The sequence below is a fragment of the Salmo salar genome, chromosome ssa24, assembly GCF_905237065.1.
Source record: "Salmo salar chromosome ssa24, Ssal_v3.1, whole genome shotgun sequence".
In the NCBI taxonomy this organism is placed as follows: Eukaryota; Metazoa; Chordata; class Actinopteri; order Salmoniformes; family Salmonidae; genus Salmo; species Salmo salar.
In genome coordinates, this window is record NC_059465.1 from 20,240,001 (window position 1) to 20,257,266 (window position 17,266).

The 17,266-nt window shown below is 46.8% G+C and overlaps 1 protein-coding gene across 3 annotated transcripts in view; it reads left to right on the top strand.

The window, feature by feature from the left end:
• LOC106585594 (bone morphogenetic protein 1) overlaps window positions 1-17,266 on the top strand; it is a 68,569-nt gene that overhangs the window by 48,182 nt on the left and 3,121 nt on the right. For all 3 annotated transcript variants that reach the window (XM_014171981.2, XM_014171980.2, XM_045706703.1), the window contains 11 exons: window positions 11,815-11,917; window positions 12,054-12,170; window positions 13,063-13,208; window positions 13,366-13,561; window positions 13,897-14,022; window positions 14,765-14,925; window positions 15,154-15,334; window positions 15,527-15,652; window positions 16,090-16,217; window positions 16,666-16,879; window positions 17,003-17,253. In XM_014171981.2, the coding sequence (XP_014027456.2) occupies window positions 11,815-11,917; window positions 12,054-12,170; window positions 13,063-13,208; window positions 13,366-13,561; window positions 13,897-14,022; window positions 14,765-14,925; window positions 15,154-15,334; window positions 15,527-15,652; window positions 16,090-16,217; window positions 16,666-16,879; window positions 17,003-17,253 (1,749 nt within the window). The remainder of the gene's footprint in view (window positions 1-11,814; window positions 11,918-12,053; window positions 12,171-13,062; window positions 13,209-13,365; window positions 13,562-13,896; window positions 14,023-14,764; window positions 14,926-15,153; window positions 15,335-15,526; window positions 15,653-16,089; window positions 16,218-16,665; window positions 16,880-17,002; window positions 17,254-17,266) is intronic.

The window sequence follows — 17,266 nt, forward strand, 5'->3', positions numbered from 1 at the left end:
GATCATGAATGTAGAGGATATAGAGAAAGCTGGGCTTGTTTGCACAGTGCTGATGGATGGAAAGCTGGCGAGTTACTTTTGTATATATATAGTGTATGTGGAAACCCTTTAAATTAGTGGATTCGGCCATTTCAGCCACACCCATTGCTGACAGGTATATAAAATCAAGCACATAGCCATGCAATCTCTATAGACAAGCATTTGCAGTAGAATGGCCTTACTGAAGAGCTCAGTGACTTTCAACGTGGGCACCGTCATAGGCTGCCACTGTTCCAACAAGTCAGTTCGTCAAATTTCTGCCCTGCTAGAGCTTCCCCAAGTCAACTGTAAGTGCTGTTACTGTGAAGTGGAAATGTCTAGGAGCAAGAACGGCTCGGCCGTAAAGTGGTAGTGCGTAAAAATTGTCAGTCCTCAGTTGCAACACTCACTAGCGAGTCCTAGGGCTCAGGTCCTCCAAGAGAGAATTAGAGAGAGCATATTTAAATTCACACAGGACACCGGAAAAGACGAGAAATACTCCAGATGTGACAGACTGACCCTAGCCCCCCGACACATAAACTACTGCAGCATAAATACTGGAGGCTGAGACAGGAGGGGTCAGGAGACACTGTGGCCCCATCCGATGAAACCCCCGGACAGGGCCAAATAGGTAGGATATAACCCCACCCACTTTGCCAAAGCACAGCCCCCACACCACTGGAGGGATATCTCCAACCACCAACATACCATCCCGGGACAAGGCTGAGTATAGCCCACAAAGATCTCCGTCACGGCACAACCCAAGGTGGGGCGCCAACCCAGACAGGAAGACCACATCAGTGACTCAACCCACTCAAGTGACGCACCCTTCCCAGGGACGGCATGGAAGAACACCAGTAAGCCAGTGACTCAGCCCCTGTAATAGGGGTAGAGGCAGAGAATCCCAGTGGAAAGAGGGGAACCGGCCAGGCAGAGACAGCAAGGGCGGTTCGTTGCTCCAGCCTTTCCGTTCACCTTCACACCCCTGGGCCAGACTACACTTAATCATAGGACCTACTGAAGAGATATGTCTTCAGTAAAGACTTAAAGGTTGAGACTGAGTCTGCGTCTCTCACATGGGTAGGCAGACTATTCCATAAAAATTGAGCTCTATAGGAGAAAGCCCTGCCTCCAGCTGTTTGCTTAGAAATTCTAGGAACAAATAGGAGGCCCGCGTCTTGTGACCGTAGCGTACGTGTAGGTATGTACGGCAGGACCAAATTGGAAAGATGGGTAGGAGCAAGCCCATGTAATGCTTTGTAGGTTAGCAGTAAAACCTTGAAATCAGCCCTTGCCTTAACAGGAAGCCAGTGTAGGGAGGCTAGCACCGGAGTAATATGATCAAATGTTTTGGTTCTAGTCAGGATTCTAGCAGCCGTATTTAGCATTAACTGAAGTTTATTTAGTGCTTTATTCGGGTAGCCGGAAAGTAGAGCATTGCAGTAGTCCAACCTAGAAGTAACAAAGGCATGTATACATTTTTCTGCGTCATTTTTGGACAGAAAGTTTCTGATTTTTGCAATGTTACGTAGATGGAAAAAAGCTGTCCTTGAAACAGTCTTGATATGTTCTTCAAAAGAGAGATCAGGGTCCAGAGTAACGCCGAGGTCCTTCACAGTTTTATTTGAGACAACTGTACAACCATCCAGATTAATTGTCAGATTCAACAGAAGATCTCTTTGTTTCTTGGGACCTAGAACAAGCATCTCTGTTTTGTCCGAGTTTAAAAGTAGAAAGTTCGCAGCCATCCACTTCCTTATGTCTGAGACACAGGCTTCTAGCGAGGGCAATTTTGGGGCTTCACCATGTTTCATTGAAATGTACAGCTGTGTGTCATCCGCATAGCAGTGAAATTTAACATTATGTTTTCGAATGACATCCCCAAGAGTTAAAATATATAGTGAAAACAATAGTGGTCCTAAAACGGAACCTTGAGGAACACTGAAATTTACAATTGATTTGTCAGAGGACAAACCATTCACAGAGACAAACGGATATCTTTCCAACAGATAAGATCTAAACCAGGCCAGAACTTGTCCATGTAGACCAATTTGGGTTTCCAATCTCTCCAAAAGAATGTGGTGGTCGATGGTATCAAAAGCAGCACTAAGATCTAGGAGCACGAGGACAGATGCAGAGCCTCGGTCTGACGTCATTAAAAGGTCATTTACCACCTTCACAAGTGCAGTCTCAGTGCTATGATGGGGTCTAAAACCAGACTGAAGCGTTTCGTATACATTGTTTGTCTTCAGGAAGGCAGTGAGTTGCTGCGCAACAGCTTTTTCAAAATTTTTTGAGAGTAATGGAAGATTCGATATAGGCCGATAGTTTTTTTTATAATTTCTGGGTCAAGATTCGGCTTTTTCAAGAGAGGCTTTATTACTGCCACTTTTAGTGAGCTTGGTACACATCCAGTGGATAGAGAGCCGTTTATTATGTTCAACATAGGAGGGCCAAGCACAGAAAGCAGCTCTTTCAGTAGTTTAGTTGGAATAGGGTCCAGTATGCAGCTTGAGGGTTTAGAGGCCATGATTATTTTCATCATTGTGTCAAGAGATATAGTGCTAAAACACTTTAGTATTTCCCTTGATCCTAGGTCCTGGCAGGGTTGTGCAGACTCAGGACAGCAGAGCTTTGGAGGAATACGCAGATTTAAAGAGGAGTCCGTAATTTGCTTTCTAATGATCATGATCTTTTCCTCAAAGAAGTTCATGAATTCATTACTGCTGAAGTGAGAGCCATCCTCTCTTGGGGAATGCTGCTTTTTAGTTAGCTTTGCGACAGTATCAAAAAGACATTTTGGATTGTTCTTATTTTCCTCAATTAAGTTGGAAAAATAGGATGATCGAGCAGCAGTGAGGGCTCTTCGATACTGCACGGTACTGTCTTTCCAAGCTAGTCGGAAGACTTCCAGTTTGGTGTGGCGCCATTTCCGTTCCAATTTTCTGGAAGCTTGCTTCAGAGCTCGTGTATTTTCTGTATACCAGGGAGCTAGTTTCTTATGACAAATGTTTTTAGTTTTTAGGGGTGCAACTGCATCTAGGGTATTGTGCAAGGTTAAATTGAGTTCCTCGGTTAGGTGGTTAACTGATTTTTGTCCTCTGACGTCCTTGGGCAGGCAGAGGGAGTCTGGAAGGGCATCAAGGAATCTTTGGGTTGTCTGAGAATTTATAGCACGACTTTTATTGCTTCTTGGTTGGGGTCTGAGCAGATTATTTGTTGCGATTGCAAACGTAATAAAATGGTGGTCCGATAGTCCAGGATTATGAGGAAAAACATTAAGATCCACAACATTTATTCCATGGGACAAAACTAAGTCCAGAGTATGACTGTGGCAGTGAGTAGGTCCAGAGATATGTTGGACAAACCCACTGAGTCGATGATGGCTCCGAAGGCCTTTTGGAGTGGGTCTGTGGACTTTTCCATGTGAATATTAAAGTCACCAAAAATTAGAATATTATCTGCGATGACCACAAGGTCCGATAGGAATTCAGGGAACTCAGTGAGGAACGCTGCATATGGCCCAGGAGGCCTGTAAACAGTAGCTATAAAAAGTGATTGAGTAGGCTGCATAGATTTCATGACTAGAAGCTCAAAAGACGAAAACGTCGTTGTTGTTTTTTTTTTTTGTAAATTGAAATTTGCTATCGTAAATGTTAGCAACACCTCCACCTTTGCGGGATGCGCGGGGGATATGGTCACTAGTGTAACCAGGGGTGAGGCCTCATTTAACACAGTAAATTCATCAGGCTTAAGCCATGTTTCAGTCAGGCCAATCACATCAAGATTATGATCAGTGATTAGTTCATTGACTATAACTGCCTTTGAAGTGAGGGATCTAACATTAAGTAGTCCTATTTTGAGATGTGAGGTATCACAAGCTCTTTCAATAATGGCAGGGATGGAGGAGGTCTTTATACTAGTGAGATTGCTAAGGCGAACACCGCCATCTTTAATTTTGCCCAACCTAGGTCGAGGCACAGACACGGTCTCAATGGGGATAGCTGAGCTGACTACACTGACTGTGCTAGTGGCAGACTCCACTAAGCTGGCAGGCTGGTTAACAGCCTGCTGCCTGGTCTGCACCCTATCTCATTGTGGAGCTAGAGGAGTTAGAGCCCTGTCTATGTTCGTAGATAAGATGAGAGCACCCCTCCAGCTAGGATGGAGTCCGTCACTCCTCAACAGGCCAGGCTTGGCCCTGTTTGTTGGTGAGTCCCAGAAAGAGGGCCAATTATCTACAAATTCTATCTTTTGGGAGGGGCAGAAAACAGTTTTCAACCAGCGATTGAGTTGTGAGACTCTGCTGTAGAGCTCATCACTCCCCCTAACTGGGAGGGGGCCAGAGACAATTAATCGATGCCGACACATCTTTCTAGCTGATTTACACGCTGAAGCTATGTTGCGCTTGGTGACCTCTGACTGTTTCATCCTAACATCGTTGGTGCCGACATGGATAACAATATCTCTATACTCTCTACACTCGCCAGTTTTAGCTTTAGCCCGCACCGTCTTTAGATTAGCCTTAACGTAGCCCTGCCCCCTGGTAAACAGTGTATGATCGCTGGATGATTCATTTGAAGTCTAATACTGCGGGTAATGGAGTCGCCAATGACTAGGGTTTTCAATTTGTCAGAGCTAATGGTGAGAGGCTTCGGCGTCTCAGACCCCATAACGGGAGGAGCAGAGACCAGAGAAGTCTCGGCCTCTGACTCCGACTCGCTTAATGGGGAAAACCGGTTGAAAGTTTCTGTCGGCTGAATAAGTGACACCGGTTGAGCATTCCTACAGCGTTTCCCTCCAGAAGCCATGAGAAAGTTGTCCGGCTGCGGGGACTGTGCGAGGGGATTTATACTAACGTTACTATCTGTACTTACTGGTGGCACAGACGCCGTTTCATCCTTTCCTACACTGAAATTGCCCTTGCCTAACGATTGCGTCTGAAGCTGGGCTTGCAGCACAGCTATCCTCGCCGTAAGGCGATCGTTCTCCTGTATATTATGAGTACAACGACTGCAATTAGAAGGCATCATGTTAATGTTACTTAGTTTCGGCTGTTTGAAGTCCTGACGAACCATGTCCAGATAAAACCGCCGGGGTGAAAAAGTTGAATGAAAAAAGTTGAGTGAGGGAAAAACAAAAAATATACGGTAATGAAAAAGTAAAAACCGTGAAGTAGTCAGGTAGCAAAGTAAGATTGGCAACAAAACGCACAGCAGCACGTAAACAAGTCTGCAAGTTGTGACCGGAAACAGGAGGCAGGTAGATCCCTGACCTGCACAGAGCCCTGACCTGAACCCCATCGAACACCTTTGGGATGAATTTGAATGCCAACTGCGAGCCAGGCCTAATCGCCCAACATCAGTGCCCGACCTCACTAATGCTCTTGTGGCTGAATGGAAGCAAGTTCCCGCATCTAGTGGAAAGCTTTCCCAGAAGAGTGGAGGCTGTTATAGCAGCAAAGGGGGGACCAACTCCATATTAATGCCCATCATTTTGGAATGAGATGTTCGACGAGCAGGTGTCCACATACTTTTGGTCATGTAGTGTTCTTAGCCTGTGGGGCTAACAATGGGGCTAATCCTAGCACGGTGCTTCCAAATAAACAGTGCCAGTTCTCAGCGGATTAGCTGGACAAAGTGTACCAGGCTAAGGGTGTGGCGGCCTAGTCATTGAATATGGTCACAATGCTGCAGATGTACAATGCATTCGGGAAGTATTCAGACCACTTGCCTTTTTCCATTTTGTTACGTTACGGCCTTTGTCTAAAATGTATTAAATAATTTTTTTCCCCTGATCTATCTACACACAATACCCCATAATTAAATTTTTGCAAATGTATTAAAAAGAAATAACTGAAATATCACATTTAAGTAAGTATCCAGACCCTTTACTCAGTACTTTGTTGAAGCACCTTTGGCAGCGATTAGAGCCTTGAGTCTTTTTGGGTATGACGCTACAAGCTTGGCACACCTGTATTTGGGGAGTTTCTCCCATTAATTTCTGCAGATCCACTCAAGCGCTGTCAGGTTGGATGGGGAGTGTCGCTGCACAGCTATTTGCAAGTCTCTCCAGAGATGTTCAATCGGGTTCAAGTCCGGGCTCTTGCTGGACCACTCAAGGACATTCAGAGACTTGTCCTGAAGCCACTCCTGCGCTGTCTTGACTGTGTGCTTAGGGTCGTTGTCCTGTTGGAAGGTGAACCTTCGCCCCAGTCTGAGTTCCTGAGCGCTCTGGAGCAGGTTTTCATCAAGGATCTCTGTGCTTTGCTCTGTTCATCTTTACCTCGATCCTGACTAGTCTCCAAGTCTCTGCCGCTGAAAGACATCCCCACCGCATGATGCTGCCACCACCATGGTTCACGGTAATGTTTGCGTTAGGTTTGCTCCAGATATGACGCTTGGCATTCAGGCCAAAGAGTAAAGAGTTCAATCTTGGTTTCATCAGACTAGAGAATCTTGTTTCTCATGGTCTGAGAGTCATTTAGGTGCCTTTTACTGAGTGGCGGCTTCCGTCTGACCACTCTACCATAAAGGCCTGATTGGTGGATTGCTCCAGAGATGGTTGTCTTTCTGGAAGGTTCTCCCATCTCCACAGAGGAACTCTGGAGCTCTGTCAGAGTGACCATTGGGTTCTTGGTCACCTCTCTAACCAAGGCCCTTCTCCTCCGATTGCTGTTTGGCCGGGCGGTTCTAAACTTCTTCCATTTAAGAATGATGGAGGCCACTGTGTTCTTGACGACCTTCAATGCAGCAGAACTTTTTTGGTACCCTTCCCCATATCTGTGCCTCCACACAATTATTTTTCAGACCTCTACGGATAATTCCTTAATCCTCATAGCTTGGTTTATGCTCTGACATGCACTGTCAACTGTGGGACCTTATATAGACAGGTGTGTGCGTTTCCAAATCATGTCCAATCAATACAATTTTATCACAGGTGGACTCCAATCAGTTGTAGAAACATCTCAAGGATGATAAATGGAAACAGGATGCACCTGAGCTCAATTTCGAGTCTAATAGCAGAGGGTCTGAATACTTATGCAAATAATTAAAACAATTTTTATTGACATTTGCTAAAATGTCTTAACCTGTTATTGCTTTGTCATTATTGGGTATTATATGTAGATTGAGATTATTATTATTTGTTTATCCATTTTATAATAAGGCTGTAAGAGAACAAAATGTGGAAAAAGGGGAGGCGTCTGCATACTTCTCGAATGCACTGTATCATATACATTTTCTGCAGGAACTGAATAAGACCATGGAGGCGGGGAAGCCGGTTTCTGAGCTTCTCGACGAAATCGGGGCTATTGCTGATTTTGTGCTGCGTCTGTCCCGCTGTACTATCCTGGCTGTGGGTAAAATATTGGTGGATGGTGATGTATTTGGATGAAACAGTCCTGTTTCGAGGAGAAACAAAATCAGGACACAGCTCTACGAGTCCTTTTCCCACAAGGCTCGGCAGTTCCTGAGGAGTGAAGGAAAGTGTCCAGGCCAGAGGCGGGATTCCCTGGGCCAGGGGTGTCTTAGATGTCTGTTTTTGACCGTCTTTGTGCTTCTGGGCAGCGGTGGATGTCTTGGCACGGACTCTGTGCTGGGTCGAAGGAGAGTGGGGTGAAAGTGGATTCTTCCGCGGTATGGGTGCAAAAGCAGACCTCGCGACACTAGCTGGAGGCTGGGGGACTGGAAGTGTTCTTGGGGCCCTCCTCCCCAAGCATTTACGGTGGTAGCAGTGCTCCAAAGTGGCTCGATCAATGGGGGCAAGTTACTAGTTGCCGAAGTCCCCAAACCCGGTTTGGGCTCGGTATCAGAACTTCGGTACCATTAAAGCACATTGCTTCTACCCAAGGTTCCTCTGTGTTCAGGGGTATCGAAAGTACGGTATCGTCCAGGTGTGGGCATAATAAACACAGTTCCTTCCCCACATTCAGACACACAGTTGTCAAGAGTGTTGGATATGAGAACAAGCATCGTAGAAAAACCTAATTATCCCAGTCCTCAAGCTGGTGCTTTGCCCCTTCAGTAGATAATGTATGGGAGATTGGCAGCATGCTCCGTCCAGTGGTGGGCATGTGCAGTTTCACCATGGGTGATGAAGACGGTGATGAGAGGGTACGGTCTGCAGTTCGCCCATGCGTCTTCCTCCTTTTCGTTGCATCATTACATCAATAGTCCCCGAGGTCCTAACGCCTGTCTTGAGAGAGGAGATTTACTCTCTCCTTCAAAAGCAGGCTATTCGGGTGGTCTCTGTGTCAGAAGTACAGAGCGGTTGGTATAGCCAGTGCTTGTTAGTTCCCAAGAGCGATGGAACGTTGCGTCCCATCCTGGACTTGCGTGTTTTAAATAAGAACCTCAAGGTTTGAAGTTTAAAAAGCTCACACTTTGCGAGCTATTGCAGTCGCTGAGTCCCAGCGATTGGTTCACATCCTGAAGGATTAATATTTTTTTATGTGTATGCATATTCTCTATAGAACGTTTCTGAGGTTTCATTTCAAGGGTGTGGCTTACGAGTTTCTGGTCCTGCCTTTCGGGCTTTCCCTTTTGCCCTGCACCTTTTCTATGGTGGTGGAGGTGGCTTTGGCACTTGTGCGGTGACAGGGATCAGAGTATTGGCTGGTCGTAGCGGAGTCGAGCGAACAGGTGGAGCTCCACACTGCCACGCTGGTTTCCCATATTCAGTCTCTGGGGTTCATAGTGAATCAGAAAAAAAGTTGTTTGACTCTGGCTCAGCGCATTCAGTTACTGGGTCTCGTCTGGACTCTGTTCTCAATATGCTCTTCTGGCATGGATTCAGCTGGGGCACTTTTTTCGCTTGTGCCTTTTCGTTATTGGGTTTGATGCCCTCTGATAGCTGTGGTGCTTCTGGGACTTCTGTTGATGTGTCTGTTTCAGCACTGGGTAATTGCTATGCATCTGGATGCATCTCACCACTGCCTTCGGTTGCTCAAGGTATCCCAGTCGTGCCTAAGGGCGTTGACTTCTTGGAGGGACCCACGACTGCTGTGGAAAGGGGTTCTCATTTGTCAGGTAGTGTCCCGGTGGTTGATAACTTACTGGGATGGGGAGCGCTGTGTGTGGGGTACTCGGAAAGAGGGATTTGATCATCAGCGCAAAGGCGCTGCATATCAATTACCTAGAGCTACTGACTGTTTTGCTAGTGCTGAGGCGTTTCTTTCCAACGTTGGAGGGCCAGCATGTGTTGGTAAGGTCCGACAACTGGACAGCGACGGTATTCATCAACAGGCAGTGGGGGACGTGGTCTCTCTCTCTCCAAAACCTGGCCCATTATCTGCTCGTATGGAGCAGTGCACATTTCCTGTCACTCAGGACGACATATCTTCCCAGGTCTCTCAACGTGGGTGCGGATCTACTTTCCGGGGGGGAGGGTCCTATCTCTACGGAGGGGAGACTGCACCCCACGGTGGTTGTCCAGATATGGGACCGGTTCGGCAGGGCCAAGGTAGATCTTTACGCAATGCGAGAAAACGCGCATTGTTGTCTGTTCTTCTCAATGAGGGATCTGGGCGCTCGGTTGGGAACGGATGCTTTGGCATATCAGTGACCTCGGACCCTGCTCTATGCGTTTCCTCCGGTGGACCTGATTCAGGCCACCATGGAGAGGGTCCGTTAGCAGGGTCTGTTGTTGATTATGGTGGCTCCCCATTGGCCCAGATAACCCTGGTTCCCGGAGATCATCCGCTTGTAGGGCGGGGACCCGTGGAGTGTTCCATGTCGTCGGGACAGAGAGTTTGGCACCCACAACCAAAGATGTGGGTTTGGCCCTTGAAAAGTTGAATTTGACAGCTACGGGTTTACCCTCAAACGTGATTAAAACTATACAGTCGGCACATGCGCCCTCTACGAGAGGGTTATATACATATATAAGTGGTGCGCGTTTGAGGGTTGATGTCATGTTGATGGAGTTCTCCTTTTCAAAGCTCTTTGGTGGACATTTTGATGTTCTTGCAAGTGCTTTTTGAGCAGGGCCTTTCATTGTCCACATTGAAGATTTATATGGCTGCCATCTCGGCGTGTCATGTAGGGATTGACTGCCCTACCCCTGGGTCTCATCCTCTAGTGGTGTGGTTCCTGAAATGCATGCTGTGGCTCAGACCAGTGTCTAAGCCTATGGCACCGACCTGGGACCTGGTGTTGGTCCTGGACACACTGTTTGAGCCTCCCTTTGAACCATTGGAGTCTGTGGACCTGAAGGTAATTTTCTACAAGACTGCCCTTTTCATGGCCTTGCCACCGGCCAAGCGCATTGGCAATCTCCACGCGCTATCAGTACACCCTTCCTGTTTGGAGTTTGCACTTAGCGACTTCAAAGTGATGTTATGTCCTAATGCAGCTTTTACTTCCTAGGTTATGCCTAAGTCTTCCAGGTTCCTGGCTTTTGAGCTGTTCCTTTTTTAACCTCCTCAGTTTGTTTCCAGTGAACAATGGAGGTTGCATGGCCTGTATCCGGTGCACGCGTTACTCACTTATATGGATGGATAGGACCAAGGATATCCATGTTTGTGACCATCTTTTTGTCTGTTTTGCTAATCCAGCTCTGGATAGGGTGCTTTTAAGCAACGTCTTTGGACTGTGGAGGCTATCTCCCTGGCATGTGACAGTAACGAACAAGGGTTGCCTAGCGGTGTGTGTGTGTGTGTGCTAACTCTACTAGGGGTGTGGCAGCTTCATGGGCATTCCCCACATACCTTTTCGAGGTTTTATCATATGGATGTAACTGTCCCAGTGTGGCTCATAGTGTTCTTATGTCTGGGTCCGGGAGTGGGTCTTATGCAGTGCGCAGGTTGCACATTTATCCGGGTTACCACAGTTCCCTATGGGTTTGAGCCTTATGGTGCGGCAGTGCGTAAAGAGGGCATTATCATGGTTACCACAGTTTCCTGTGGATTTGAGCCTTGGTCTGCCATGGCAGCGGCGAGTACACAGTTTCCAGATTACTGCAGGTTTGCTGTGGGTTTGAGCCTCAGGCTGCTGATGCAGCACACTATGGAGCACGCATGTGCGCTTTACCAAGTCACGACAGGTGTTCTGTTGTTTTGGACTTGCGGTTTCTTGCATGAGTACTGGCATTTCAGGATGGCAAGGTAAGTATTATTATTGGAACCATGGGGTCTATGGACTTGGGCTGCAGTGGCAGCGTGTCAGTGCGCATGGCCAATTTGTAGTAGGTTCTGGTTCCCTATATTGGGCTTTGACAGTTCAGGCTTCTCGCGTAAGTATTAGGGAAAAAGGTGGCTTCTGTAACCCCTTTTTGGATATGTGGGCCTGCTAGTTTGGTACCCTCTGAGCTGGCTTGGGGCGTGATTGTATGTCCCCATAGAATGTTATACAGAGTGACCGACTGAAAGGGAAGGTACAGTTATGAATATAACTACAGTTCCCTGAAGGCGGGAACGAAGTATAACATATTTTGGCCACATGCCGTCAGAGGGTTTGGGATCACTGAAGAGCAGTACTGAATTGAGGAAATTAATGCAAGTATTATTGCCAGGAAGGTAAGGCTTCCGAGGGCGGGCTCGGCATTCATTGGCCCGTTGGGTGTAATTTCAATTTTCTTCAGGTGAATATAATTGGTTGTTGACTCCCCACAGTATGTTATACCTCATTCCCTCCTTCAGGGAACAGTAGTTATATTCATAACTAAGTTTTCCTTAGGATGATATAATCTTAGAAAATCTCAATTTTAAAGTCTGCACTGGATTTTTGTTTTCTTCTCATGTTGAAACTGTTTGGACTGTATTTGGTCAGTAACCATCATGCTCTCTTGGTTTTTAAGATCATTCTGAACTTCACCTCCATGGATCTGTACAGGAGTCACCTGTGTTGGTATGACCATGTTGAGATCAGAGATGGATACTCCAGGAAAGCCCCTCTGAAAGGTTAGGATTTAAGAATGTCTTAGACCCATACACTATGGTAAAGTGATGCTGAAAATAAACTTAAATGTAACACAAGTGTGTCTGGACCAAAAGGTAGTTCTGAGTGTAATAAGGTGGTCTGGTGTGTGTCTTCCAGGTCGTTTCTGTGGGGATAAGCTGCCTGAACCAATCATCTCCACCGACAGCCGTTTGTGGATCGAGTTCCGCAGCAGCAGTAACTGGGTGGGGAAGGGCTTCTCCGCTGTGTATGAAGGTAAGGCCAGAGCCCAATCCCCAGCAGCCCCATAACAACACAGCTCAGCTGACTGACTGGCCACATGGGTCACAGATTGAACAACATGCCTGAAAGCAGCTCAGTGATTCTGTCAAATCCCCAAGTCTGGCTGCCTCCACGCTGATGTATCCAGCACATCAGCTTGGCTCATTGTAACATTGTATCCAGACTGTAAAGCAGGGTTGGGCAAACTTTTTGGCTCGAGGGCCACATCGGGATTTTCAAATTCAACGGAGGGACGCATTTTTTGGGGGACCAATTGTTCGTTAAAATCAATTTGCAGGGGCCTCCTGAGTGGCGCAGGGGTCTAAGGTACTGCATCGATCCCAGGCTGTGTCACAGCTGGCCGTGGGGTCTAATTGGCCCAGCGTCGTCCGGGTTAGGAGAGGGTTTGGCAGGCTGAGATTTCCTTGTCCCATCGCGCTCTAGTGACTCCTGTGGCGATCCGGGCGCATGTACGCTGACAAGGTCGCCAGGTGTACGGTGTTTCCTCCGACACATTGGTGCGGGTGGCTTCCAGGTTAAGCGGGCATTGTGTCAAGAAGCAGTGCGGCTTGGCTGGGTCGTGTTTTGGAGGACGCACGGCTCTCGGCCTTCTCCTCTCCCGAGTCCGTACGGAAGTTGCAGCGATGCGACAAGAGTGTAATTACCAATTGTATACCATGAAAAAAGGGGTAAATTGAAGTGCCCGATGAGCCGGCTAAGGCCCGTGGGCCGTACTTTACTCCCCCCCTGCTGTAGAGCATGGTGTATTGAATATAGGAACCATTTAATTTAATCCACATTATGAAATCCATCAAACAAAACCCATTGAAAGAAATGTGATGATGATAGATAGCTATGACGTCACTGCATGTTCTCTGCCATTCAGCCATCTGTGGAGGAGACGTGAAGAAGGATAACGGACAGATCCAGTCTCCTAACTACCCAGACGACTATCGGCCCAACAAGGTGTGCATATGGAAGATCAGTGTGTCTCAAGGCTTCCACGTCGGCCTGACCTTCCAGTCCTTTGAGGTAAGAGATACGGGCCTCTACTTGTTCCTTTCACCCCCTTATCCATTATCACATTTTTACATACCGCTACATCATTGCCCTCTGCAACCTTTGTGTATGAGGAATGAAAATGACTTGGAAGTTCTAACCTTGTCCCATTTACCCATCCCTTTCTTAGATTGAGAGGCATGACAGCTGTGCCTATGACTACCTGGAGGTGAGGGATGGGAACTCCGAGAACAGCCCACTGGTGGGACGCTTCTGTGGTTACGACAAGCCAGATGACATTAAGACCAGTTCCAACCAGCTCTGGATGAAGTTTGTGTCTGATGGCTCTGTCAATAAGGCTGGCTTCGCTGCCAACTTTTTCAAAGGTCAGATCTCAAGGGTTTTGTACTGTATAAATAAACACCCAGAGAGTCATTGCTGATGGCATATGCCCTTGTTGTAGAAATTACCAGCCTAAGTTTCATAGTAATGAATCTCTCAGCATCATGTCATTACAAGGTGAATTTTGAGTAATTTGATAATTCTGTCATGATTGGTTTTGTTAAATTATATATAATTCAGGACAGACAATTTCGTCATTCATCATTTGTGACCTTTTAATATCTATCTTTGGTTTAGTTTTGGAGGGATGCACTTGTAGGCTAATGAGTTGTGAGGCCATGTAAAGGGCGCTAACCTGTTGTTGTTGTGGTGGTTGTAGAGATGGACGAGTGCTCCAAGCCAGACAATGGTCGCTGTGAGCAACGCTGTGTCAACACACTGGGCAGCTACAAGTGTGCCTGTGACCCGGGCTATGAGCTGGCTGCCGACAAGCGCAGCTGTGAGGGTGAGTACAGAATACTGACCAGAGCCTGCTCAATAATGCCTCCTCTACTGCAGGTCACACAGTGATGCAGTTCAGTGCTGTTCTTTAGTCACTGCCCCCCAAATACACCAGTTGCCCCACATACAGTAGCTAGAAAAAATAGCTCCAGAGATTTGTGTACTCAACAGTTCGTCATTTGGATTTTTTGCAACCCAATGGGGTTGTATTTGTTGCCCTCACCCTACCAAAATTCAACCCCAACTTCACAGGTAATCAGAGCCCAAAGCAAGTGTTGAAAACATCCTGACTAATTCAACCATCATCTGTAAATTAGAAACAGACAGAAGTGCTGCTGATGCAGGGGTTTATTGTTTTACCTTTTCGTTTTACAAACCTGACCACTGTCTGCCTCTAGAGGAGGCGTGCTATGACATGTTCTTCAAACGTTGAAAAATTATCCAACTTAACCCTTTTGGGTGACATTCATTTCTACATGTTTCAGCTTTTGGTAAAAATATAGCAGGTTGTCTGTTAGAAAATTATCCTCAATGGTTAAATAATACCCAGCTTAACCTTTTTGGATGACATACATTGTGCTTTTAAGCTTTTTGGGGGATAAAATCCCACCAATATAGATAGATGGTCATTGATACACCTTTTTTATATACACCATTTTATCCTTCTAACCATATGAAGTTTAGGCACATCTTAACCATTGTCCTGGTCTTCTCTCATATGGACATGTGTCTGTCTGTGTGTTTAGCTGCATGTGGAGGTTTCATCACCAAACTGAACGGCTCCATCACCAGTCCAGGCTGGCCTAGAGAGTACCCCCCTAACAAGAACTGTATCTGGCAGCTGGTGGCGCCCACACAGTACCGCATCACCCTGCTCTTTGACGTCTTTGAGACGGAGGGCAATGACGTAAGCACCGAGGTTATTATGACTGTGCACAGGTTGGGTTTGTTCTATCTCCATGGGCCTTAGTGGTGTCATCATGGATCTGTCCTCCTGTCTGTCATAGAGTACAGAATGTTGTCCTTATATTGTACTTTGTAATAGTATATATTCCTGTGCATCGTATTTGTGTACAAATTGTAATTGCATTCCCAAATGTTTCATGTTGTAATGACCTGATGCTTCTCTGTCCAGGTGTGTAAATATGACTATGTGGAGGTGCGCAGTGGGCTCTCAGCAGACTCAAGGCTACATGGGAAATTCTGTGGAGCAGAGAAACCTGAGGCCATCACCTCTCAGTACAACAACATGCGCATTGAGTTTAAGTCAGACAACACAGTCTCCAAGAAGGGATTCAAAGCTCAGTTCTTCTCAGGTGAGTGTGTGTGTGTGTGTGTGTGTGTGTGTGTGTGTGTGTGTGTGTGTGTGTCTTTCCCTCCAAGAGTCTGTTTCTGTGTGTATGAGTGAAGGTTAATCAATTCGACCCCACAAGTGTGTTTGAGTGCTAATGGCAGGGTGGTAGTGTGGGAGAAACGTTCACGAAGGTAGTGTCCCTTTATGTCCCCAGACAAAGACGAGTGCTCAAAGGAGAATGGAGGCTGCCAACACGAGTGTGTCAACACCTTCGGAAGCTACAGCTGTCAGTGCCGCAGTGGCTTTGTGCTGCACGAGAACAAACACGACTGCAAAGAAGGTACCGATCGGCCACCTGCACACTGAAACTGAGACCCACTGGCACATTGATTCTGGGTTTATGTATTTTATGCGGGTTGGAGCTCTGGAGGTTATTTTTAGGGGGATGACTTCACAGGAGGTTGGTGGCACCTTAATTGTGGAGACAGATAATGGTTGGAGTGGAATAAGTGGAATGGTATCAAATGCATCAGTCACATGGTTTCCATGTGTTTGATGCCATTCCATTGGCTCCGTTCCAGACATTATTATGAGCTGTCCTCCCCTCAACAGCCTCCAGTGGATGCCTTCCTATTGCAATGATTGGAGGAGAGCAAGTACACACTCCCTTGTGCCAAGTACCACAGTGCAGCTCCTGAGTGGAGTTTGAACATTGGCCTGTGTGGAGCAGTAATGATACAGGGGAGCGATGTTGATCTTGTGGATGTATTTTTCCAGCCGGCTGTGATCACGTTGTGAACAGTGTGACTGGCACTATCACAAGCCCCAATTGGCCAGATAAATACCCCAGCAAGAAGGCATGCACCTGGGCACTCTCCACCATCGCAGGCCATCGCATCAAAATCGTATGTGTCCCCCTCCAACTCTCTCTACAGTCTTAACATACAGATTGCATGTGTGTGTGTGTAGGTATGGGTATGCATGTGTTTGGGTGAACTGTGGAAACCATTGAGGACTTTGCACTGTACTGTACTGAGCACCACAGCCTCTGCTTGATTGAAACAATCCCCTAACCGCAAATCTCTCTCTCCCTTCTGTCACAATCATACCGTTTGTATGTGTACAGTCCATGGCAGACTGTACATATCTCAGATTTTTGAATATGGTTAACTTGGCCTACCCAATGAAAAGTGATTGCATGTGTTTATGCTCTTTATTCCAATTGGTTTCTTAAGGTTATTACCCTGATAGGGAACCATTATATTTCATACTCCGCTATTCTAGCTTTTGTAAAACAGGCTGTATACCTGCGACCTTCTTTCCTTATTTCTCTCCCCTCATGCTTTGTCTTAGGCCTTCAATGAAATTGACATGGAGGCCCATCTAGAGTGTGCCTACGACCACATTGAGATCTATGACGGGCGCGATAGCAAAGCCCCCAGTCTGGGTCGCTTCTGTGGCAGCAAGAAGCCTCCTCCCATCATGTCCAGCGCCAACAAGATGTTCATCCGCTTCTTCTCTGATAACTCTGTTCAGAAGAAGGGCTTCGAGGCCTCCCACACAGCAGGTATATTACTGCCATCACAACTTAGACTCTAGCCCACTTTGTGAATATAAATACTGCAGTGGTTTCTCATAAATTGTCATTGGTTAGTTCCTTCTAAATGATGTCTATGGTGTTTATCTCCAGAGTGTGGAGGTCGTCTCAAGGCTGAGGTCAAGACCAAAGACCTGTACTCCCATGCTCAATTTGGGGACAATAACTACCCCGGTGCATCTGACTGCCAGTGGGTGATTGCTGCTGAGAAAGGCTATGGGGTGGAGCTCATATTCCAGACCTTTGAAATCGAGGAGGAGGCTGACTGTGGCTACGACTACATGGAGCTCTTTGATGGCGCTGACACCAAGTCCCCAAGGCTGGGACGCTACTGTGGCTCTGGGGTAAAATCACTGA